A 25785-nucleotide genomic window follows, 5' to 3' on the forward strand; every position below is an offset into this window, starting at 1 on the left:
CGCCCCGTGTCATCGTTGGTCGCAGTCTCGCCCTCGTGTTGGGACCCGGACAAAAGCCTTTTGTGTGGAACAGAGCTGGAGTGTTCCACAGGAAACATCCATGTTTGAGCTTCTCCTCAATAAAGGATCAGTTCCCTGGGAAATGGGTGGAATCCAGCGCTGGGGAGGGGAAAAGAATGAATTATCCGTGCTTGAAGGAGGGATTGTTGATAGGAGATCTCAGGGGGGAAATGGGAGATTTATGGGCTTGTCCTGGGGATGAATGGGGCAGAACTGGTCTGTGTGACCATTCCTGCTGTGGGTGGAGGAAGGAGGGAGCAGGAGTTGGGGTCTGGTGTAACCCTGGGCTGTGGGCAGGGCCCATTGCCCCCCTGGGGCCAGGCTGGACCTTCCTTCCCCCTTAGGCTCCCTGCGATGCCCAGAGCAGGCTGTGGCCCCGGGCATGGTGTGGTTACCAGAGCAGTCTGTGAGGCTGTGGGAACAGGGCCGTGGGGGCTCCATGGCACACGGGTGTGAGCTGGGACAGCAAAGGTGAGTTTCAGCCCAAAAACCCCAAACTCCACTGGGAATGGATCTGTTCCACCACTGGTGAAGGAAAGTGAAAGTGGTTTTAAAGGGCACAGGTGTACTCAGGGTGCTTCCCAAAGAAAAACCTGAGAGTTTGGTGTGCCAGGACTGGAGTTTGGAGAGAATCCCTCTCAAAGGACCCACGGGCATGAGGAGTGAAGGACCCTGGCACTCCTGAGGGATCACTTTGGAATACAGCTGTGAGTTCTGAACCAGGGAGTGCAGGCAGAGCTGCTGCCTCTAAGCAGGGTCACCAGGAGCTCATCGACATTGGAGAAACAATTTCAGGGGCAGTTCAGCCAACTGGGACATGGAATTCCCCGTGCAAGGTGTGTGCTGGAGCTGCAGGAAGGCTGGAACTCAGAATTCCCCGTGCAAGGTGTGTGCTGGAGCTGCAGGAAGGCTGTAATTTGTCAAGCCTGCTTCTGGTGGGTGCAGGATGTGCTCCAAGTCTCACCTGTGTGTGGATCAGCTACTGGAGCAAGAGCTCTGTGAGGAATGTTTGCTCCTGAGATTCTCTCTGTGGTTTGGATCACCCCGTGGATGCTCCAGGAGTGCACTGACACCCAGGAAGAGGAGATGGCAACAGTGTTCTCTGCTTGGGATTTGTGGAGTGTCACCTTCCTGGAAAGCTTCTGACTGGAGTCTCTCAGAGCTGGTGGGGACCACACCTCTGCCAGAAGGCTGCAATCCTCCCCTGGAGAGGAGAGGATCCTTTCCATCTCACCTGGAGAATGGGAGGGAACAGAGCCCTCCTGGGCTCTCCCTGGTTTTGGCTTTCCCCCTCCAAGGGGAGAGCTGGGGTTGCTCCAGGAGGAGCTGCTGGTCTGTTGCTGCCCCAGCATCACCCACTCACTTTATTCTCCGTGTCCCAGCTGTGGTGTCTGTGAGATCCTGTAATAAACCTGCCCCCAGTGTGGAGCTTTCATGTATTCCCTTTTTTCCCGTAAAATTGTTTCCATCACCGTGCTGTGAACAGCCAGGCAGTGCTGGAGCAGGGAAACCACAGGGTGAGGCAAGGCTTTCCCCAAGTGCCCCATGTTTTAATTTCAGATTCTGATCCAGCGTGTTCCACCATCCTCGGGGGGAACATCATGTTCTCTGATTGACATAAAATAGAGGAATTAAATTAATATCTCAGAAATGTGCTATGAACCAGGTTTGACAGCATCAGGAGAAGTTAACTGGAGGAGGCTGTGCCTCCTGACACACTCTCAGTTTTTAATTATACCACGTTATGAGTTCATTAACATTGTGACAGGGCTGATGAGGAGTCGGTGAGTTTTGGGAGCAACACTCGTGCCTGGCACAGCCCCGGGAGCCTGCTGCCATCTCCTTTGCCCTTCAGCTTCTCCGAGGGTGAAAGTGAATCTGGTAAGTGCCTGTTTGACTTCCCCCGTGGGGAATCTGCTTCCTGGGAGCCATCCACCGACCTGGCTGGGGGGCAAAGCTGGTTTTAATATCCTCGTGCATTAGTGGGAACAGGCTGTTCCACCAGCACCTCTTCCAGGAAGGTGTTTGCTAGGTTTTCAACAGATGCCAACCAAGGCAAGGTGTCTTCTTTCATCAATATGTGTTCTTCCTGAAACTAAATATTTGGAGAGGCCATTCTCTCTGAAGAAGGTGGAAAAGGGGAAATGGAATTGCAGGGGACATCCAAGCGTAGCCTCTCTCCTGAATCATTTTTCCCCCCAGAGCAGGTGAGTTCCTGCTGCCCAGCGAGCAGGGAGCATTCCCTGCCCGGCAGCGCTGGGTGAGCTGCGCCATTCCTGCGAGGAATGTGCTGCGACGCTCCTGCCGCGCCGATAGTGCCGCTTTGTTGGTACAACTGAGGCCGATTGTGCGCCCGGGGCCGGGCGGCCCCTCCGTGCCCGCCTGGGCCCGCAGCTGCCCGAGCCCGGCCCGATACTGCCTCCTTTGTGCGAGCGGCGAGCGCTCCGGCAGCGCCCGCGGACCGAGGGAATCCCTGCTCCTCGATCGCACAGCGTCCTGATAGCCCCGTGCTTCACAAAGCCAGCGCTAGCTCCGAAATAGAAACGGTTAGAAAACTTGTGGTTTCTCCCAGAAACCACAGTTTGGGGTTTTTTTTTCTGTTGTTTGTTTGGGTTTTTTTTTCTAACAGAAACTTCTGCTTTAGAACAGGAGATTCTTTCATTGATCTGTGTGTGTTGGTTGTGCTGTGAGGTTTCTTGCTCCTGATAACAGCAGAGGTTTTAGCTGTGCAGCAAAATTAGAGTAATTTCTAGACTGGCTTAGAACAGCCCCAGCTCTGGTGAGTCCCCCATGCCGAGTGCAGAATGATCCTGGCTGCACCTGCACGGGAAGAGCAGTTTGTCTGGAATTGCACTTGGAGCCGTTTCAAACAGAAAGCTGAATTATTAGGAAAAATGAAGATTCCAGGCAGTTCCCTGGGTAATAAGCGTTCCCTAAAATCCCTCTCTGAAGGTGAGCCGGCGATGTACCCACCTGCACTGCGTGGTCCCTGCAGTGCCTTGTGCTGCCCTGGCAGAGCTGCAGGATGGGATGGGATGGGCACAGAGCCTGGCAGAGTCATGGGACAGCACGGGCACAGAGCCTGGCAGAGCTGCAGGATGGAATGGGCATAGAGCCTTGCAGAGCTGCAGGACAGGATAGGCATGGAGCAGGGCAGAGCTGCAGGATGGGAACAGAGCCTGGCAGAGCTGCGGGATGGTCCTGGAGCCGGGCACAGCCGCAGGACAGGCACAGAGCCTGGCAGTGCTGTGAGATGGCCACAGGACCTGGCAGAGCCATGGGACGGGCACGGAGCCCGGCAGAGCCGCAGGATGGGCTGCAGCCTCTCCCGGCGCTCCCTCGCCCTGCCCTGGGGGCTCAGGGGGTCCCTCACCTCTGCGGCCCCTCCCGCCGGGCCGGCTGGGTGGATGTGCCACTTGCAGAGCCATTAACATAATTTTATGCGCTAATTTGTGTAATCATTAAAGAGTGGAGCAGGGCATTGTTCGCATGAGTAATTACCTCTATATTCTAATAGCTCTAATTCATCCCTTTAGTGAGTTTCGTGTTTCAGTGACTCAGCCGCGATTCACGCTTCGGGTCCTGTGTTTTTTGAAGAAATGCCCGTTTCTCGCATGGCTTGGTCGCCCTCTGCGCGGCTGCTGACGTGACAGATCCTGAGGAGCTCAGAGCACGCGGATGCCGGCCGGGGAAGGTTTGCCAGCGTGGATCCGGGGCTCTGGGGCTGCCTGCATCCCACGGGGCTTTGACTGGCTGGGATGCTGCGGAGAGCAGCTGCCAGCAGAAATTTCAACATGGAAAACTTGGCAGTTTGCTGAACTCTGGGTATTTTCCTTCTGACAAAAGGCAGGGCTGTGTTTTTGTCGTGATTTTTGATACAAGATGAAACACGGGGATAGAATCCCGCTGCGCAGGCTCTGGCTGCATTGATTCTCCATCCTCACACGTGCGTGTCTGTACAGCACACAGGCAGGAGGGAAGGCATGGGGAGCATCATTTTCTGCCTGATTTACAGCATGACACAGGATATTTTCCCGAAGGCACCGAAATTAATTTGAGGCAGAGCTGCCTGCTACCACCAAAGGTTTTGTTTCCCCCTCGGAAACATGGAGCAAAGTTGGTTCCTTGGCCAGTGAGAGCAGGGATGCTCTGCCCGAGGCTCCCGCCAGCGCTGGATGCTCGTCCCTGTGGGATCAGCTGAGCGATGCAGATGAATGCACAGACATTGATTGTTTTGGAGGCAATCCATAACTGCCAAATGAGATTAAACACCACCCAGGTCCCAGCAAAAAATAAAAGTAAAGAGCAAAGAATAAAGAAAATGGGGCACGGCATTGGCAAATGGTCCTGGGGGAGCATCTAGCCGAGTATTAATCCCTGCCATCCCCATCCCTGGAGGATTTCGGAGCTCTCTGCCGCTGTTAATCGCTGCAGCCCTGCAGGGAAGGTAATGCAGCATTATCCGTGCTCTCCAGCTGTGGCTGGGGAGGAGGGAGCAGCCGGCTCGGCCGAGCTTTGCCGTGTGCCAGTGAAAGATCAGGGATTAGCGTCAGGATTTCCTCGCTGCCTGGGCTGCTCTAATTCAGTGGTGGTGCTTTTCCCCAAACGCACTGACCTCGTGTGCCTGCTGCTGTACACGCCGTGCCCGGAGGAGCCGGGGCAGATGGTGGGAAGGGGAGCGAGGCAGGAGCGGATGTTTCCCTGCAGTCCTCGGCCCCGCAGGAATTATTACTAAAAATGGTCACTGGTGATTAACGGAGCAGTGCGCTGCTGAGGAATTGGTACGGGCTCTGGCTCGGGAAGTTTTTAAATCAAACTGGAAACAGTTTTCCTGGAGAGCAGCAGAGTTCAGCAGGTTCAAAGGCAGAGTGCTGAGGGCAGCCCGGGCAGGGGGTGAGCAGGGGTCGGTGGCACCTGCCAGGAGGGCTCTAAGTGTCCCATGTGAGACAGAAAAAGCTGCGATCTCCTCGTGTCCGTGCGCACCCTGTAAACCGCGAGTACACACAGGAGCTGTGGCTGCCCCACCCATCCCTGAAGTGTTCAAGGATGGGGCTTGGAGCAGCCTGGTCTAGTGGAAGGTGTCCCTGACCCCGGCAGGCGGGTGCGACTGGATGCTCTTCAATATCCCTTCTCCCCAAACCATTCCACGACCCTGGGGTTTGATATTAAGTGCGGGCAATCCCCAGCATGTGACACCAGTGCCAGCTCCGTGTGCGGCTGTCCCGGGGTGTCCCCACTGTGTCCCCACAGTGCCAGTGGTGCCAGAGATGGGCACGGGCAGTGTCCCTGCAGGTCACACCGGCAGCGTCCCCGGGGCCCGTGTGACAACCGAGGGGCGGCTCTGCCCTCCGTGGGGCGCACATGACAGCGGCCGTTTTATGGCCAAAAAAAAAAAGAAGAAAAAAAAGAAAGTTGTGACGGAGGCGACCAAAATAACAACAAAAACCCGCTGGGCGCTGGCGGCGCGGGGCAGCTGCGGCGCTCAAGGTGCCGGGCAGAGATTAGCCCAGGCACGGCTGAGGACAAGGAGGTGGCAAGAGATAAGGGGATAAGGGCACTTCCCGGCGTGCGGCCGCAGGGCCAAACACAGCCCGGGCTCGCTGTCCCTGCCCGGGGGAAGCTCCGAGCGGCTCCCGGCCGGGCACGGCGTGTGCGGGGGCCCGGAGAGCCCCGAGAGCCCCGGAGAGCCCCGAGAGCCCCGGAGAGCCCCGAGGCACGGCACCAGCCGGGGCTGCGGGCACGGCGGCAATCCGCCCGTGCCGAGCCCCGGGGACAGCACACAGCCGTGGATGGATTCACCGGGTGGCAGCGATTGGGGAAATCGCAGGGAGGCACGAAGGGTTTCCCATGGCAGCCGGCCTGAGGGGGGACAGGGCTGCAGGAGGGGCAGCGGGGAAGGAAGAGCTCGGGAGCGCTGCAGGGAAGGGAGGGACCGGGGCAGGGCAGTTTGCCATGGGAATGCTTTCACCAGGGAATGCCTAAAGCGTGGAGTAACCGCGAGGCTTTTCCTGCCTGGCGCTGGGGCAGCCCTGGCATGGTCAGAGCGGTGGGAGCTGGCACCCAGCGGAGCCGGGGGTGTCCCCCTGCCACAGCAGCGTGTGGCCCTGGCACCACAGCCCCTCTGCCCTGGGCATCCCCCGGCTTCCCTCCCTCCTCCTCCTCCTTACACATCACCGCAGCAGCGCACCTCGGGGCTGGGGGCTACAGCCTGGAAAGCGGAGCAGAGAGCAGGGACTGACTGGGCCATCCCTGCTGAGTCCCGGGGACAGCGCTCCTTCCCCCGGAGCAGCTCCCCGCTGCTTCCCCGCCAAAAGCCGTCCTGCCTCTCGGTGCTCCAGCCGAGCTGGCTGGTGATTCCCTGCATCCTCTTTCCCTCTTTTGGAAAGTGAGGCGATCTCTCACAGGCGCTAGTTACGAGCAGGCTCCGGCGCTCCCGCCGAGCCCGGGGCCGGCTGGGGATGGCCCTGGCACGGCACGGGCAGGACAGGGCATCGCTGCCAGCCTCGAGGGCGGGATGGACACTGGCTGCGGGCAGCCCTCCGGCCAGAGCTTCCCCTTTTCCTTTTCCTTTTCCTTTTTCCTTTTCCTTTTCCTTTTCCTTTTCCTTTTCCTTTTCCTTTTCCTTTCCCTGTCCCTTTTCCCATTCATTTTTCCTTTCCCTTTCTGTTCCCATTTCCATTTCACTCTGCCTAGTAAATGGCTTGTTGTCCCTGCAGCACCTTCCACCCTGGTTTTGCTGCGGGTCAGGGATGCTGGTCCAGCAGGAGCTGGGCAGTGGGAGACTGTGAGATGGTCTCCTGAGGATGCTGGACCACCCCACGGTTCCTCCCAGCAGGCAGACTCTGCTTCCAGCCCTGATTCCCAGAGATGTAATTCACTGTCTCTGTTTAGTGTCCCTGATCTCTTTGAGAGGGAAGGCTGCAAAGAGAGAAACCAGAGAAGACAGAAGTCGGGAAGCAGCTGAAGGGAAATTGCCTGCGGGGAGCACATTCTCAGCACCATCGGCGCAGCTTATTTACACTCTCGAGGGCTCTCCAGCCCCACCGAGCTGCGAAATTCAAAGCCTGCTGTGGCACTCTGAGCATGAACAGAAAGGGGCTCCTGCAAAGCTGAAATATTTGGCCACAGTTTCCATTGTAAGTGGTGCAAGCACACGCTGGCCCAGCAGAACCGGAGCAGGGCTGTCAGCAGGAGCTGACAGAGGGATCCGTGGTGCTGGCACTGGGCACAGCGTGGCTGTGGCACCGAGGGGCAGCTCCAGGGCTGGCCTGGCCCTGGGAGGCTTCCCACAACCATCACCAGAGCTGGCACGGGAGGCAGGAGACATTGCCTTCCTTCCTAACAATGTGGGAAGTGCCGCGGGAGCAGGAGGGAAGGCTTGAGTTTGAAAGGCAGAGAAGCACAGCCTCGGGAGGGTGGTAAATGGGCCACGGGCTCCCAGTGCCCTAGAAATTCCCTGCGCCTGCACAGCGGGGTGGCTGCTGATGCTATCGCTGTCCCAGCTCCATGACTAAGGGAGCTGCAAGGTATAAATTAAATAACACAACACTTCAAGCCGCCTGTTATGTGGGTTTGTCCTAAGCAGTGCCGCTTTAATTAAGACGGAGAGTTTACAAATCTAACCTTTGTTTATTCTGCTTTGGGGCATATATAATGTAAATATGTGTTTTCAAACACTGCGGCTTTTTAGACTTCCAGTTATAATTCTGGGTAAAGGAAAGTTCGTCAGGTTTGGCACGGGCTTGCCCTTTCTAAACAGAGCTGCTGCGAGTCCTTCCCCGGGGGCTCTGCAGCTCCCAGCGCCGGGCTGCCCGAGGTGTCGGGGCACAGGAGGGGCCGGCAGGGCCCAGCCCGGCGCTGCCCAGAGGGAAGTGGGCTCCAGCTCCGTTTCCCTCTCGTCTGACTTCGCTGCGAGTCTTGCGGGTTTTGTTCCTGTGTCTCCTCTCGGCGCTCTAGCTGTGAAAACAAGAGCAGAGTTTAGGCGGCTACGTGCTGGTCGGGATTTCTGCGATGAGTCAGTGATACGCTTGGGTAGTTTTCTTAGCCTTTAATTGAAGTGAGTGTGAGCCCTTAACAAAGAGCTCTCCCAAGTCTTCCTTAATAAGCGTTAACAAAAATAACCGAGCGCCCGGCCGGGAGGGAAACAACCAGGGGCGGCAGCGGTGTCCCCTGTCCCCGAACAAGGGGTTCCTGCGGCTCTCCTGGGGCAGCCCTGGGGTCACCACAGGGCAGGAGCGGGCACGGGGGGCGCTGATCCAGCCGATCCCGCACCACGGCTGGGAAAAACGTCTGGGATGAGCAGAGACCATCTCCAGGCGAGCCAGGGTGCTGCACCGGCAAACCCCTTTGGCTCCTTTCTTTGGGTGCTTTTCTCCAAAAAAAACCCCACCAAGAAACTCCAAAAAGGTGTGCGGGGCTGCGCAGTTAGGAGCTTCTGCGGAGCAAGGGCAATATTCTACAATTTCCAGCGCTGTGCATCAGCACGGAGCTCTACTGTGGTGCAGACGGGGGGGACAAACCCAAGCAGGCTCCAGACTCCCTGAGGCAGACGGACCCTTGGAGCTGCAGGTGCTCCCAAGCAGGCTGGGCCACTCCAGGCAGCCAAGCCCACACGTAGTCACAAACTTCCCTCTGGGGTCACACGGCTGAGAAACTCCTTTTTGTTTCAAATGCAAACACATTTTGACATAACCACTTGACTCTGGCGCTGGAGTTTCAAGGAAAAAAAGCATGAGAGGCGTGAAAGAACCGCAGGCATCTCTCGGAACAGAACAAGGACTGTTTTGCAATGCTCTGGGCAGGTGAAGAACCGTGCTGCAGGAGCCAGGTGCCCTGCCCAGCACTGAGCCAACACAGCCAGGGCTGAGCCGGTGGGCTGGGACCCTGCTGTGTGTCCCCTGCTCTGTCCCCATTGTCCCTCCGTGCTGAGCTGCTGCTTCAGGACCGGCCTCTGCATTATCTGTAACAGGAGACAAGAAAAACCACCCGGGTGTCCCGCACGGGAGGAAGTCACAGGGGCCAAATTTAGCCCTGCACGCTGCAGCCAGGGCGCCTCGGCCGCTCCTTCCCGCCGAGGCCTCGATGCTCAGCAGGGATCCAGGCCTGAGCAAAGAGGATTGACCAGAGCTGGGGGAAAATAAATAATAAAGTGCTGTAAGCCTGCTCTCATCTCCCCAGTGGCAGGGAGGGCGAAGAGAGGTCAGGATTAAAACCCCCCTCCTGTGACAATGTTAAACCTGCCACACTCAGGTGTGGGAGAAATGCTGGGTGTCCCCCAGGTGCCACCTGAGGCAGGGCACAGATGTGCCCCGCATCCTTCCCTGTCCTGGCAGCACCAGGGAGGTGCAAGGAGCCGTCCCTGGGCCCCGTCGTGCCGCCTGTCAGGGACGTGCTTGGTGTATGTAAACACGTAATTAACGGTACGTATGTACTTAATTGCTCGTGGCTACGATTTGCATGCATGTGCTGCGCCGAGGATGCCTCAGGTACGGGCGCAACCACTCCGCTGGCCCGGGGGAGGCGGCGGGGCTGCGCATGGTCAGCGCACCGCCCGAGCCCCACACGGCCCGGCCCGGCCCGGGGGAGGCTGCCGGGGCCGCGGGACAGGGCCGGGCCCGGCCCTCCTGGAGCGCGGCCAGGAGGGGTGCGAAGCAGGGCCGGCCCGGGGAGGCGGCAGCGGCCCCGTAGGGCTGAGGGCGAGCCCGGGTGGGCTGAGGACGATCCCAGCTGTGCCGAGGCGGCGGCGGCGCCGGGCGACCCCGAGTTCACACACCCCCTCGCCCCCGGCGCTGCCGCCCGCCCGCACCCGCGGGCGAAGCCCCCCGCCGCCCCCGCGGCTCCCTCCCCTCCCTGCCGGCGCGGCGGGCGGGGGGCGGCGGGCGGGCGGGGAGGGGAGAAGGGGCGGGCGGGCGGCTCGGCGGCCCCGGGGCCGAGCCGGGGCGGGCGGCGGCGGCGGCCCCGGACACCTCGGCCGCTCCTCCATCTTCTCTCGCCACAGCTCGGCTTCCCCAGCCCGGGACCGGCCCATTGCCAGCCCCGCGGGGGCGGCCGGCCCGCCGCGCCGCCCCGGCCCCGCCGCCCGCGCCGCTGCCTCGCCGCGCCGCCCCGGGCCCGCCGCCCGCCCCGCGGCGAGGGGAGCGGCGGGGGGCGGCGCCGCGGCCGCCCGGGCCATCGCCGCCCCGCCGGGCGCCGCCGCGCCGCCGCCTCCCCCTCTGGGCCGCAGTGGTGCAGCCCGAGGTTAGCGGAAGCGGCCGCTCGGCGCTGCCATGTTGAGCCGCCGCCGCCGCCGCCGCTTTGTTGTCGGCTCCATGTAGCTGCGGCCCGGGGGAGGGAGCGACGGGGGACCGCCCGCCGCAGCCGCCGCCGCCGCCGCCCGGGGCCGCGCCGCCCCCGCCATGGAGGCCAACTGGACCGCGTTCCTCTTTCAGGTGAGGCCCCGCGGCGGCGCTGCCCGCGCCCCCTCTCTCCCTCCCTCCCTCACGGCCGCGGCCCCGCCGGTCCCCGCCGGGCCGGGCTGTCACTCAGCGCGGCCGCCCGGCCCCCGCCCGCCCCCGGCCCGGCCCGGCCCGGCCCGACCCGGCCCGCCGGGCAGCGCCTCACCGGCCCCGCGGCTCCGCTTCTCCCTCCTTCCCTCCTGCACTTTCTCCCTCCGCCGCCGCCCCGCAGCGCGCTCCCTTCCCGCTTTCATTACAAACCACCGATATTCATATTTGTATTTTATTTTTGGTTTTTCCCCCGCAAAACATGAGATCGCGCTTTTTTTTTTTTTTTGGTGTTTGCTTGTTTTTCTCTCCCCCCTCGTCTAAAGAGACAAACAACAACAGAAAAAAAACCCACGAACAAAAAAAAAAACAAAAAACAAAAAAACAACCCCAAGCTTCCACCGGGCTCCAACAAAACCCCGATGGAACAAACGCCGTGTCTGGGAGAATAAATTAATCCCTCTTTAAACAGCCTGACTCAGGGCCGGCTGACGAGGGAGCTTGTTTTCTTTTAAAATAGGACGCGAGCGGGCCGGATTTCTGTAAAAACTGGCGAAATCCTAACGGGAATGGGGAGGAATAGGGACGGTGGAGCGTGCAACCCCTCCCTTTGCCAACTGAGTCACAATTTTCCCCCTTTCTGTCGGTGAAAGACTGACTTAAAAACACCGCTGTTTATGTAATTCCGGAGAAAATCCAATGTACCAGAAAAAAAAAAATCTAAAAAAAAAGAAATCTTTGCCTGGCTTTTGTGAGCCTCGCGAGCCCTTTCTCACCAGATTGTTTTCTTCTGGATATTTTTTTTTTTTTTTGCGCTGGAAAACATAAAATGTGTGATTGCAGCAGCAGCAGCGGAGGGAAAAAAAAAAAAAGCGCCCAGCACATCACCTTTCTCAAGGTAAAATAATCCTCTTTGCACGTTCCCGGTGGCGGCCGCTCGCTTCCTCACTGTCCTCCTCGGAATTAAACCCAGACCCAACCCGTGACACGAGTTTGAAAACCTGAGTTGAATGAATAAATCCGCCAAGAGCGAGCACCGTTCCTTTAGGGAGGAAAAATTCGTCCCTTGCAAGTAGCAAGGGATGAGTCACTCGCTCGGGTTCTCTGCCTCGGAAAACACGCCGGGAATGTTCCGGGGAGCCGGTACCGGGAGCTGGGCGCTGGGTTTTCCGCCTTTTCCTGGGGGATGCGGGCGATGCCATTGGGTTTGGCTGAGGTCTGGTGAATTATTTCTCACTCTAGTGGGCAGTTGTGATTCGCACGTAGGAAACTTCACGCTAAGAAGTTAATCTCCTTAGTTTAGGGCCATCTCCCTGCGAGCCGGGGCTGCTTTAGTGCCTTGCTGCCTCCCAGCTGAGCGTTTTCCAGGGGAAATTTTTCCTAGGCTGGCAGGACTGTATTGCAGCAGGCTGAGAAATGCCAAGTAATGCTTCAAGTACGTGTCCAGCTCCTTGCTGCTCGTCCGTGCTTTTCTGAAGGTGCTGAGTTTTGAAGTAGTGATGTCACACGCTGATTTAGGAGTCAGCTTTGCTGCTTTTAATTAAGGAGTCAGCAGTTCGCTTTCTGAACGTGCGACTCGGAAGCATCTTCATGAAACTGTGACGTGGAAATTTTCCTCTGATTTTTTTTCCCCCTCTCTAAATAATAAAGCTTTCAGAGCTCATAATAAATGCTGGTTATTGTTTCTTGAGTGGTTTTGTTAGAATCAATGATTTGGGGTGCGAGCGTGCCAATGCACCCAGCAGAAAGCAGCACTGAGGTAGTCCTGATGTGACTTTCATTTTTCTTCTTCCCATTCTCACAGCAACCCATCAGCTCCGATCCAGCTGATTAGTTAAAACTAGTTAAAAAGCGTGGATTTAAAAGCCTGTCCCCAGTGTCAGTTAAATAACAAATGGAAGTGACTGAATATTCACACTCGTTCTTCCTGGGGGGAGTGTTAAACCAAGTGTGCGTTCCAGCTGGGACAGGATTCCTAAGGGACAGCTTAATACGTGGAATATAAAGTTGTAATTTTTAGCCAAATGTTTTTAGAGGAGGTTTCGATGTCTTAATTTTAGTCCTGTGGCAGTGGGCTGTGGGACTGTAAACCGTTCTTCCAAATAAAGTTGTTTGATTGTTTTTAGATGGCATTTTGATGAATTGTATCCCTTTCTAAAGAAACAATCGTGCTACTGAATAAGCAGTTCTTGTTTGGATCTTCTTAGTCCCCAAAATGCATAGTTGGAAAACCGCTTTTAGGATGTGCTCGGGAAGTGAAAGTTGTATCTGTTAATGTGAGGAGGACTCATCCATCAGATGGAGTGTTCAAGATATGACTCATGCTAATTTGTTGCTCTCACATTAAGGCTGAAGCACAAAAATATTTTAGCCTCTGGCATTGGAAGTTCACAATGCCACATCCTACACTCTGGGTCATGAATTGCAGGGTTTTTTTGTTTACTGCCCCCCCAGGAGAGAAGGAATTAGTGACAGAACAAGGGGATTTTGCAGGAGAGCCCGTCCCAGGCCATCAAAATATCTCCAAATTGTTGACTTGATGTTAATGCTGGGTGAAGTAAAACCGTGGTTGGAGCCTGCATAACTGCGCCTGCCAGAGGCGTGCAGCAGGTGCTGGCTTCCCTTCTCCAACAGGGAGTTAAAAAAAATGCTGCCTGATCCTTTTTTAAAAGGCTTTAACAGCCCTTGGAAACTGAGGAACACAGCTCGGGGCAGAGGGGCTGTGAGGAGCACGGTGCTGTGAATAATGCTGGCTTCCTCGGAACCAAGATAAGCAGACTTACATAAGCAGCAGCTCCATAGCCTGTCACTTGATGAATATACATTGTTTTATGTCCACTGTCTCCATCAGATCTGTAGGAATAAGTGCATCATTACCTTGAAGTGCTGACGATTCTTTGAGGCTTAAAAATATCCATAAACTGCCTAAGTTTGAACCTTGTCCAAAGGATTTGGGCTCTCCATTATCCGATCTGCTAGCTCTGCCTTTGAAATTGTATCTCTGGAGCTATCATTAGGTGCTCTGCAGTGTCTTCTGGTGCAGTTTAACAACGTTGTTTAATGCCTATTTGAAGTTGTAAAACATTTCAGAATTTTTTAAAGTTAAAATTGTGTTGAAGCGCACAACTTGCTCAGTATTGTGCTATTGGTGTGTATTGTGCAAACTCTTATTTTCATGCAATGTAGAAGTGTCAAAACCTTTTTAAAAACATGTAAAATAAATGGGTGAAAATGCACAATTGTCACTGAAGTGAGGGAAAAGTTTAATGGAGCTGCTGGGGCTTGTGCCATGCCCTGATTTAGCAGCGTCGCCTCCAGGAGAGTTCTGGATGCAGCTCTTCAGCAGTTGCTCCCTGGAATAAACCAGCCCCTGGGGCTGTTGTTTGAGGTGGCTGCTGTGGCCAGGCAGGTGTGCTAATATCCAGCCTACCTGTTGCATCCCGAGCTTCAGCACAGAGGGATCTGAAAAGCAGATACAGATGGACAGCCTGGCCTGGCTCCTAATGGTTCCCACAAGTTTTGTCTCCTGTCAGTGTCCGGAGTCCAGGCTTTCTGCTGTGAACTGTTTTCCTGTCAGATAGGCTTGGAGTGTTTGGGAGCTTGTATTCCTTCCCACGTGGGTTAGTGTTGGTATTCACCCATGGCTTTTATCCAAAGATCACCAGCATCACGCTCCCAAAAAGTGAGATTGGAATGGTGCAGGAGCTGCCCCACAGCAAGGGAGAGATGCTCTGGGGGGGCTGTAGTCCCTGCTGCGCTTCAGGCAGGCAAAGCACCCAGGATACAACTAGGAAAAAAGCCCAAAGTGAGCTTCTAGAAATACTGGCTTGTCCAAAGGACGTGTTGAAATGGATTCCCATGGGAAGAGCATTAGCCTGAGTGTGCTTCCCAGTACTGTCCACCCCAGCTGATGTAAAAGTAGACAGGTCAGGGTCGTGCACTGGCACAGTGTTTATTCAGCTCTCACAGCTTTGAGTCATGTTACTTGGTGAGGAAAACTATAGGAAAGGAGTCCTGGAGGGCTGCAGTACTGATCTGATGGGAATGCAAGTTTCCCCAAACTCAGCTTCAGGCCTGGCACGCTGCGTTAATAACGAGCCTGATTTAAAACTGGTCTGATGAGACCGAGGCACATCTTGAATACAGATGCACTTAAACTGGCTTAAGGTGCTGGAGTGATTTATTTTAATGCTCCATTAGGCTGAATTGGTCTGTGTGGTTTCTAAACCACATTAAAATTGTATCTGCCAGGGTTTTGTCCCAGTCTGACTGGATGAGTTTTAATAACAGTGTTTCTGCCTTAGAATAACCGCACGTGGTGCAGCACAGCCCGTGGCAGGCAGGCTGCAGCTCAGCTGAGCGCTGCTGCCTGTGGGCCCCCCCCTTCCCTTCCCTTCCCTTCCCTGTAGCTTCTGCCACACATTCTGTAGTTCAAAGTTAGTTGGTATTGGCTGCTTTCAGACAGCTTTCAGGGTTTATTCCCGACACCCTGAACCGTGTTCTCCAGCAGCATCTCTAGATGTCTCCCAGTGTGTATCGATCAGCTTCTCTTCCCAGCACAAAGTAGCTGCTGACGAAGAGAAAAAGGCCCTGCCGCTATTCTTGTTAGTTCCAGACGCAGAGAACACAGTGGTCAGTGGATAAATGCATCAGGAACCTGCTAAATATAGAGATGTGGCTTTAGACAGCTCCCGATTCCAGTTGCTTTGGTTTCAGTGCTGGCACAGGGGTATGAACATGCTGTTTAAATAAGACGCCTTATCGCATCCTGGCTCTCTGTGCCTGCCGTTCAATTCTTAGTGTGCACTAAGCTCAGCTTAAAGGTGGGGCCTTATTTTGCAACTCCTGTCAGTACCTTCATCCTCTCCAGAGATAGTCCTGATGTGCCATCTGATACGATCATTAGCAAAATGAGTTACCTGTTATGTAAAGATGAAATGCTGTTATTAAAAGATCTGACAAGCACCTAGTTGTCTTCCGTAAAAAGTTGCCCTCCAGAAACTTAATAATTCCTACACTTACCACAGGGTCTGCACAGCCAGGGCATTTACAGCGCGAGCGGTTTATCTTGTCCAAAACCAGCATTATGTAACCTTCCCCTGTTGTTCCTTCCGTGGCTTTTGGTCCAGAATGTGCTTCCCTGTCGTTTGTAAATGTTCTCACCGTGCCAGAGCGAGCACCCATCCAGAGAATTTAAGTGTGAATGTTTGGTTTTAGGCACACGAAGCCTCCCATCACCAACAGCAGGCAGCACAGAACAGTTTGTTGCCTCTCCTGAGCTCTGCTGTTGAGCCGCCCGATCAGAAGCCGATTCTGCCCTTACCAATAACGCAGAAACCTCAGCCTGCACCAGAAACATTAAAGGATGCTATTGTTGGGATTAAAAAGGAAAAACCTAAAACCTCCTTTGTGTGCACTTACTGCAGCAAAGCTTTCAGGGACAGCTACCATTTGAGGCGTCACGAGTCCTGCCACACAGGGATAAAGTTAGTGTCACGGCCAAAGAAAACTCCCACCACAATGGTGCCCCTTATCTCGACCATCGCTGGTGACAACAGCCGGAGTTCGCTGGTTTCGACTATCGCAGGCATCCTGTCCACTGTCACTACGTCTTCCTCTGCCACCAACCCCAGCAGCAGCGCCGGCGCCACGGCCATGGCGGTGACGCAGACGGTGAAGAAGCCCAGCAAGCCCGTGAAGAAGAACCACGCCTGCGAGATGTGTGGGAAGGCCTTCAGGGACGTCTACCACCTCAACCGGCACAAGCTGTCCCACTCGGACGAGAAACCCTTCGAATGTCCCATTTGCAATCAGCGCTTCAAGAGAAAGGATCGCATGACCTACCACGTGAGGTCTCACGAAGGTGGCATCACGAAACCCTACACCTGCGGTGTTTGTGGAAAAGGCTTCTCAAGGTACCACCCAGCAAACCCCAGGCGTGCTCTGCTGTTGGCTTTTCGTGAGCAAGAAGGGTTAAGCTATAGTAGTGAGCTGGGAGAGCCAAACTTCTGAGGGGATTGGTGAGGGGATAAAGAGCCTTGTCTGCAGTTAGGGTGGGGGAGTCTCCACCTGAGCAAGGTTAGCAGTGGCCAGAAGTGGTCACTTTTTTAGGAGAGTGGTTTGAAATGGTTTCTCATCCTCATCCAGGGCCCATAAGATGTGTGTCTGTGTCACTGGGGGTGGGCACAGAGCCCCTTCACCAGCCTTTGCCATGGTCTGTGAGTGGGGCAGGGCAAAGGAACTGTCACCTGGTCTTACAGCAGGGTGGAGGGACAGCACAGGGGGAGCTTGCACTGCTGCCGGCTCTGTTTGTACCTGTGCTTGCAACAGAGAAAACTTCAACCTTCAGAGCTGTTGCGCTCTCACCTTTACACAAGGTGTGACCAAACGTGCCATTGCCAGGTGTGTGAGGAGAACTGAGTTAAGCTTTAAACCGCAGGCTGGTTTTAAGCTGTGAGGTGTTGCAGGTGAAGCCCGTGGTAGGTGAGGGGAAGGGATTTATCCTGGCTGTCAGAGGGACGGGGGCTGCAGGGAGTGACCAGCTCGGTGTCAGCTCTGCTAGCCAGGGTGTCCTGGCTCTGTGTTTGTAACGGTGTGCACTTTTCTCCTGTTCCTCTATTTCTTGCAGGCCTGATCATTTAAGCTGTCACGTTAAACATGTTCACTCAACAGAGAGACCCTTCAAATGCCAAGTAAGGGCTAAAATGGTTTATTAAGAGCAATACCTTATTGTGTCAGTGGTACTCAGGTGAATCTTTTCAGAGCTGTATTTACTCCTGGACTTTTGAAAAGGAAGTTTAGGAGTAAAGCCACATTTGCCACCACACCATGATGCTGGAGTTCTGGTGGAACTTTAAAAAGATACCATGGTTGCTTTTTTAGGAAGATTAGAGGCTTTTTGCTTTCTTGGAGAACAGCATAGTTGCTCTGTTTTACCATATGCTTAACTTAGTAGTAGGATTGTAGCAGCATCCTCAGCTTAGTGCTCATTTCTGGGGTAATGTGTGCAGTGTCTTTCTCAGCATGTTCAAATGAAATGTCTTTCTCAGCACTTCTATTTAAAATGGGTGGGAATGGTTGATTCTGGATCTCTTATTTTGCTGGAAGGGGAAAGCAAGTTGTCCTAAATTGATGACTGAGACTAGGAGAAATAATTTGATTGCCCTTGAACAATTAACTGTTTTGCTTGGAATATCCATGCTTATTCCAACCTGTTTTAGTGACTCGTCTTATTAAATAAAAGCCTTGGATAAAAAGAATAGTGTTAGGAAAAGGTTTTGTTTCCTTCTGGGTGGGAACAGAAGTAATTGAGCAGTGTAAGGTACCAAGTTCATATTTGTACAGTAAAATTACATTAGAAACCAACTTTGCCTATTGTAGCCGTTTTTTACAAGCTCCCTCTTGCATTGGTGGTGGGTAAGGCAACCCACTGTTTTCAGAAAGTTCAAGCAGTGTAGAATATGATTTTTGTCCTGATTGTCTCAGAAGCAAATTCCATTCTCAGTCTCTGCTGAGTAGTTTGATTTTGGTTTCTGTATAAATGCAGGTAAAAGTTAAAGTTGTCAATGCACTTAGGATACTGTTAGGACCTGCCAGGTAACGTGGGCTCCCAGAGGGCCTGTGGGTGATGCTGTGCTGCTCTGTGTGCCCCTCAAGTGTAACTTTGTCCTCCATCTAGACGTGCACTGCTGCCTTTGCCACCAAAGACAGACTGCGGACACACATGGTGCGCCATGAAGGAAAGGTATCGTGTAATATCTGTGGTAAACTTCTGAGTGCAGCATATATCACCAGCCACTTAAAGACACACGGGCAGAGCCAAAGTATCAACTGTAATACCTGTAAACAAGGCATCAATAAAAGTAGGTGAACGTTTTACAAACATTTCTAATAACAATGTGTGTGTGAAGGGAATTGCCTTTGATGATGTTAAACTTGGCTACGTGTCTGTCAATCTGGGTGGTCACACCTCTTAAAAGTAGATCTTTAGTAAGAAAATGTGCTTCAGCTCAAGAATTGGCATGTGTGGAGTTGGTTTGCTGCAACACTGTGCTCTCATCCCTTGGGAATGCCCTGCAGTTCATGACAGTGACCCATCTCTTGAAGAAAAGAGTTCCCAGGTTTTCAGTGCTACTTCCTGAACTGTGCAGGTCTAAAAGTCCAACAGATAGTCTGGAGATTTTAGACTATTTAAGAACTGCTAAGATTTGCCAGGTTTCAGGTTTGAAGCCTCATCCAAAGCTCATCAAAATCAGGAGAAAGATTTCTCTGCTTTCTCTGAGCTTTGACCCTGGGGCTCTGTGTTTTCCTCCCTCAGGCAGTAGCTGACAAGAAAATGATTTAAATCCAGCCCTGATAGGTTTTGGGCATTAATGGCATCTGACTGGTGTTGTGCAGGAGGTCAGATGAGATGTTTGTAATAGCTCCTTCTAGACTTAAACTCTGGACCTGGGAATGCCTAGCAAGTAAATGAAGACTTGACTTTCAAATTTTCCCTATTAAAATACCTGTAACTTAAGTTAACCCCACATGGTTAGTAATATAAAATGGGTTTTCAGAGGAATAAAGAGGCAGAAGTAAGGAATGTCTTTGGAAACTTTGTCCTTAAAGCCTTTAAACTGCATTAATTTACAACATCTTTGCAGTTCCTGTTACTCCTGGATAATTTGAAGGTACTGGGAATGTCTGAAATGCCTGATTGTTGAGTTTAGTAGGAAATTTGGATGTGAAATATTTTTCAAGGGTAGGCTTACAACTCTGGCTTCCCAAGCCAGTTTGGTGGTGCTAAGCCAGTTCACATGAGGCATTTTGAGCAGTTGTTAGAGGTGGAAATGATGAGCTGTACTGGGGCCAGAGAGTAGTGACAGGCTGTTCACTGACGTAAACTGAAAATTTCAAGTTATACTTGCAATAAAATTTAAAAAGGCTTTTTTTTATTTTTCATTCTTAAGCTGGAGCTAAAGTTTAGAAAAAGTGGATTCCGTTTGAGTTCTAGAGACTAATTGGAATCTTTAATTTCATTCTTCCTAAATACAAAATAAATAATGACAAGAGAAGTCTGGTTTTGGCACTTAAAGTAGATGTTCTTGACTTATGTTTTGGTTTTTAGCTCTTGGAAAAATAGTTTTATGAAGCACAGAATTAATGGTACTGTTTTAAACAGCTCTGTGATTTTGTTCTTGGAATCCTGTGAGATTCCACATGCTCTTTGTAGAAGTTGCCTTTGTGATCTCAGCAGAAAACGGAGTAACTTTTCAAGGTGAATTTGTGTTCTTACTTGATTGGCATAGCATGCATGAGTGAAGAGACCAGCAACCAGAAACAGCAACAGCAGCAGCAGCAGCAGCAACAACAACAACAGCAGCAGCAGCAGCAACAACAACAACAACAACAACAGCAGCAGCAGCAGCAGCAGCAGCAGCAGCAGCAGCAGCAGCACGTAACAAGTTGGCCTGGAAAGCAGGTAGAGACCCTGAGATTGTGGGAAGAGGCCGTCAAAGCCAGGAAGAAAGGTAAAACAAACCAATATTGACGTGGCTGGGTTTGTGAGATGGGAGTTCACAGTCATACAGGGAGTTTGAGGTGTCAGGAAGGATGTCTTACGTGACAGTTTCATTCTTAGAAGTCATAGCTAAGAGAGAACAGGAGGAAACAGCCCCAGAGAAGGGTGTGTTAAATGACCTGCTCATGATTTACTCCCTTGGTCTGTGTGCTTGCCTGTGTCCCTAGAGCCATCAGGTACAGAGGGGAGCTTGTGTCTGCTCCAGCAGGAGTGGGGGCTTGGACTTGCATGTGGCTTTTGGCTGTGCTTGTGCTTATTTACCCTGTTCACCTGTCTGCGCACACACACACACCCACCCACCCCCTCTGCCCTGCATCAGTGCCAGGGTGCCTGTGGATGCTTTCTGTGTCCTGCTCATCTTGTCTCCCCCAGTTTATTCCACCTGCTCTATCATCATGTAGCTGTCTTTGCATGAAGTTTTCTAGACCTCAGAGAGCTTTCTCTCTCTCTCTTTCTGTCTGTTGCTTTGTTTCATTACAAAATGAGGTAATCACTGATCCTGTTTCTCATCAGTGCTGGCTCACAGCTTAGCTCTACCTGTGCTGCTGTAATTGCAGTGGGATTGCTGTTGTTGGTCATTGTGGCAGTTTGTAGGGAACAGATTGCTTCGGTTTAGTGGGTTTAGGATACAGTAGTTTAAATTCTCCCATTACTGCTGCTTATTTGGTTCACAACAGTTTGATTATTAATGCCCATCATGTGACTTCATGGGTTACATGTTTTAGAGGTTCTTAATGACCACTGCTTGCTGCTTTTTCACTGGCTGTTTTTAGGAATGTTTTCGACTCACCTTATTGTTTCCTTTTCTCTCAACCTTCCTTTCAGTTCTTCAATCTGTTTTTGTTTTCTAGGTTCTTGTTTGTGTTTTAGGCTGCTTATTCCTTTCCCCTTGTTATGCCAGTAATTGAATTCTGTGATCAGACAGTGCAGAAACAGCTTATTCATGTTAAAATGCAGTGATAACAGAAACATTACATATCATCAGGCCACTAAATAGATAAAGCAAATGATGTTTGATTTAGAAAATCACTGAGAATTATTTTCTACTTGTTCTTTCCTATGTCTTGTTTCCTTTTCCTTTCTTATGGAGAATGTTGAATATGCTTTAACAGAACAGTGGTTTGGGGCAGGAGGGGGGTGAGGGAGGTGGGTGGGTGACAGTGGTGTCACACTGGTGCTTTTAGCTTAACTTAACTGGGGAAGGGCATGGGTGGGATGTGTCTTTGGGTATGACTGCTTGAAGGTGAAGTTAGACCAGTCTATGCCATGCTTGAGCTGCTCTTTCCATGCTGGTTCTCCTGTGCTAGTTCCACTTGTGGTGGCTTTACAACACTAGATGGGATTTTCTTTTTTTTTGTCTAGTACAATTTATTTTCAAAATTTTTATTTTATTTTTTTTTACTCTTTCCCTTCCTCTCCACCCCTCCTAGCTATGGACTTTGAAGAACCAACAGTAACCCTTGAATGGGGCTAATGTTGCTTTCAAAGTTATATTTGTATTGCCCCAGAGGCAAAGTGGACTCTTTGCTCCTGGCTTACCTCTGACACGTGGGTGTAACTGAGCTTGGGGTCCTGCCCTACAAATGTGGAAGCAGACACGGCTTAGTAACGTTGGTGCAGAGCGCATTTTCCCTGTTTCTCTAGCAGCCAGCCCTTCCTTTCCTGGCGCCTCCCTCCCCCTCCCTCCCTCCCGGTGTGGGTAGCCGGCAGGTGGTGCTGATGGATGTGCAGTGATTCCTGTCCCGTCCCCCCCCCCCGCTCCCCAACCCGGCCTCCTGGGTCTCCCTTGCTCTGCACTTCAGTCCTGCTTGCTGCAAACCCCCCAAAACCCCCCAACCAACGTGGTGTGGAGCTGGAGCTTGTGTGAAAGCTGAGGAGCTGATGGGGGTTGAGGGATGTGCTGCTGGGGTAGCCTTGAAGTAGAGGTACTGTGAGCAGTGGAGTGGTTTAGAAGCAATAATTAAGACTGAAATAAGCAGGTAAATATTGAAACGAGCTTTGCTTATCAGTCCCTAATAATGACTTTTTAAAACCTTCACAGAATGTCAGTTCACCTTTGAGAAGGCTATAGAGTACGTACCATTCGGTATGTACACTCTCTCTATTTCTACTGTTCCTCTTGGGAGGATTTTTTTGATTGTACAATACTGTTTTTATGAACATGGAAAAACCCTCTTGCTAAGACAACCTCACTTGACTTCTCAGGGAAAAAAAAAATACTCAATTGAAATGACCTGCATGAGAGTTTGTATTTCCTGTAGGCTATAGAACGTTAACAGTTTTAACTTACTAATAATACCTAAAGAAAATTATTCCAGAATTTGTACCTGTTCTTGTTCGGTTTTTGGGTTTTTTGTTTTGTTTTGTTTTGTTTAAACCTTGTCCATGGTTTTTTTATGTGTTAAAAACTTTTTGTCTTTTTTATGTCTCATTTTTAGAAGCTGCTAACTTGTGCCAAACCTCCACTGCTGCTACTACGCCTGTGACTCTTACTACTCCATTCAATATAACGTCCTCTGTGGCTTCTGGGACTATCACAAACCCAGTCACAGTGGCAGCTGCAATGAGCATGAGAAGTCCAGTAAATGTATCAAGTGCAGTTAATATATCCAGTCCGATGAACTTAGGGCATCCTGTAACCATAACCAGTCCTCTGTCCATGACCTCTCCATTAACGCTCACCACCCCGGTGAACCTGCCCACCCCGGTGACCGCTCCAGTGAACATAGCGCACCCCGTCACCATCACGTCCCCCATGAACCTGCCCACCCCCATGACGCTGGCTGGCCCCCTCAACATAGCCATGAGACCAGTGGAGAGCATGCCTTTCCTGCCCCAGGCCTTGCCCACCTCTCCTCCCTGGTAAACAAGTTCTAAACAGTATTAAAAAGGATTAAAATGGAATCCTTACCAGCAGTTCTTTTTTGGGTTTTGTTTTGGTTTTTTTTTTTTTGTTTTGTTTTGTTTTTTGTTCTGTTGGGTTTTTTGTTTTGTTTTGTTTTAGTTAATAATAAATTCAGACTAAGACACTGGGGCAACACCATCAGAGACCACAGTAGCATCTTCCCCTTGATTTGGCTCACATGGTTCAGGCTTGAGTTTCACTGGAGCACTTCATTTAAAGTAAGTTTTACATTGTAGCTGACTGATGCTGAATTAGAGCAGATACTTATTTGCCAGAGTTTAAAAAAAAAGGAAAAAAATACCAAAAAAAAAGGTAATTAAAAAATCCAGTTTTATGTTTTATCCCCTCAAATTATAACTTAGAAAATTATTTTAATCTAAACACTAGCGAAGACCCCTCTGTATCTGTGACAGGGTGGATGGCTCATTTTAACCTGCCAGGCAAGTCCACTGTTTCTGAGCTAGTGTAGAACCTTTGTCTGTGTTGATGGTTTTTTTTATTTTTAATGAGTAAATGCATTACAATGTTGTCATTTAAAAAAAATGCATTTTTGGAGAAAATATGCATTTTACCTTTGGGAATATGGTAATTTCAGGCAGCATTCCCTATGGGAAAGGTGATACCAGCTCTGATATGCAAAGCATATGATAACTTATCATTCTAACTTCAACATATAATAGGGATTGTGACCTGATATTTGGAGATGTAAATATTACCCAACATATTACCCTAAGGGAGTAGAGCATTGTAGTCAACATTTTTTAAAAAAAAAACCTGTTATTGTTTGGTGAGAAACAGCCATGGCTGACAGAAGAGGAGTCGAAATGTAAACATGGTCTCTGAACAGTCAGACCCCCATGGGACTCTTATCTAGGAGCAAAAGGAGTGCTTGGAAACTTAAGGAAAATTGCTTTAAGCTGGAAGATTCTGGAGGCCCTGGGTGTGATTTTTACGCCCTCTGCCTCCCAGTCAGAGCCTGCTGATGTTTCAGCAGGGGACAGACATGTTAGTTGTTCACTAGAAGTTTTGTCTTATATTAAATTGTATACAGTTTTTATTCTAACCACTAACTAGGTAGGATGCCCCTCCAGGACAAGCAGAGAGCGTCTTTTAATTTCTCCCCTATTTCTTAATCAAGTGTTGTGCAAATCTGTTCAACTTTGTAAATATTTGCAAACATCATCATTTTTACGTTATTCTTCTATTGTGTTAACACATTTCTATCAATTTGTGGGAGTTCTGGGGTGCTGAGCTGTCCAGCCCAGAACTGCTCATAAATGGTCACACATGTTTAAGCTACATGTGCTTTTTTTTCTTAACCTGTTTATCTGTACATAAAGTAGAAAGCAAAGTCTAGGGAAACAGATATACTTTTTAGACTATCATGTCACATATTCACATTTTTAAAACTTTGTTAAAAAAAAAAACCACCCTAAACCCAACCTCTACATTAAATAAAAAAAAAAAAAAAAGAGGAAAAAAAAAGAAATTACAGTTGAGATGTTTTTATCTTAATGAAGTTGAGAGCTCTGGAGATTAGCGTGTGCATTTTCACAGAGTGCTAGCAGGACTGCCCAGTCACACTGGACTGCTTCCGTTCCTCCCCGGCCGTGTCCGTGCGAGCAGTGATTGCCAGGCTGCTGGCTCAGGTGACAGGTATCTGTATCCTTACGTGGAAGTGTTCTAGGGGCTTGGACTACATAGTAAAACAAAAACAAAAAAAAAAAATAATAGAGCTTAGTGTAAAATAATTTTATAAATGATCTTTTGTACTTTAGGACATCAAATTGTACAACTTTTGTATATATAAAAGCTTAGGAACTTTCTGTTTAGCAGAAAGGAAACACATTCCTACACTTTTAATGTATATGTTTGTTATAATGTCCATGTAAACATATGCCCTATGTTTGTGCCTTTTAATTAGTTTGTCTCAATAAACAAAAATGTAGAGAAGAATATGTAGCTATGACTTTGTTACCACTGTTCTTACTCCAGGTGTGTAGAGGTCTTTGTTTTGGCCCTGTGTAGAGCCCGGCGTGCACGGCCAGCATGTCCCCAGCCCCGCTGCCCCGGCCCCGCTGCCACCTCCACACCGTCCTGCATGTTGGGACCTGTAGTTCCCCAGCCATCTCTGCCATCCCTGGCCACCACACCACCTCGCACCAGTCTCCCAAAGTAGGTAGAGCCTTCTGGGTCTGGGTAACCACAGCAATGACCCTTAGGTGAAATTTGGGTATCCCTGAGCTTAAAAAAAAAAAAAAAAAAAGAGAACAAAAGCATTAAAAAGCATTAAAAGCCAATATGAAAATGTGTACTAGAAGTGGTTATCTATGAATTACTTACAATAAACAGGTGTGAGACTTAATTGTATGTTGTCAATTACTGCAGTATTGACAGTGGGTCCCTTGTACAGCCAGCTGTTATTTTTATCCCAGCAGTGTAGCAGTAGAATAAACACATTAAACACCGGCAAGGAAATTTTTCACCGTGACAGAGGCTTCCCAAACCACTAGCCACGGTGCTCTTAGCGTGGCATAGGAAAAGGGCTGTTTCCTTTTTATTTTATGTTGGTTCTGCTCAACTGTACCTGGTTTATGTCCACAAAGCTGCATTAGCTAATTGTCGACCTGTTTCATTTGTACTTGGGTAAACATTTGCTTTGTACTGTGTATTAATGGGTCCGAGGTGTGCTCCTCTGCTGTCTCAGTGCGGACATTGACTTCGCTCTGTAATGCCATCCTTGCAAATACATTAAGCTGTTTTTCTGACAAACAAAA

At 51.0% G+C, this 25785-nt stretch overlaps 1 protein-coding gene across 2 annotated transcripts; it reads left to right on the top strand.

Annotated features, from left to right (window-relative positions):
- Window positions 1-10253: 10253 nt before the first annotated feature.
- Window positions 10254-25785, top strand: VEZF1 (vascular endothelial zinc finger 1). 2 transcript variants are annotated; one of them, XM_030962462.1, is made up of 7 exons: window positions 10256-10487; window positions 15759-16456; window positions 17170-17233; window positions 18220-18403; window positions 19832-20053; window positions 22145-22189; window positions 22542-25785. In XM_030962462.1, exons 1-7 carry the CDS (start codon window positions 10455-10457, stop codon window positions 22967-22969), a joined length of 1674 nt encoding a protein of 557 aa, XP_030818322.1. In that variant the 5' UTR covers window positions 10256-10454; the 3' UTR covers window positions 22970-25785. The 2 variants fall into 2 exon arrangements, with proteins under 2 accessions (XP_030818323.1, XP_030818322.1); XM_030962463.1 differs by lacking the exon at window positions 22145-22189 and having other exon boundaries at window positions 10254-10487.

This window comes from Camarhynchus parvulus, chromosome 19 (genome assembly GCF_901933205.1).
Source record: "Camarhynchus parvulus chromosome 19, STF_HiC, whole genome shotgun sequence".
Classification (NCBI taxonomy): domain Eukaryota; kingdom Metazoa; phylum Chordata; class Aves; order Passeriformes; family Thraupidae; genus Camarhynchus; species Camarhynchus parvulus.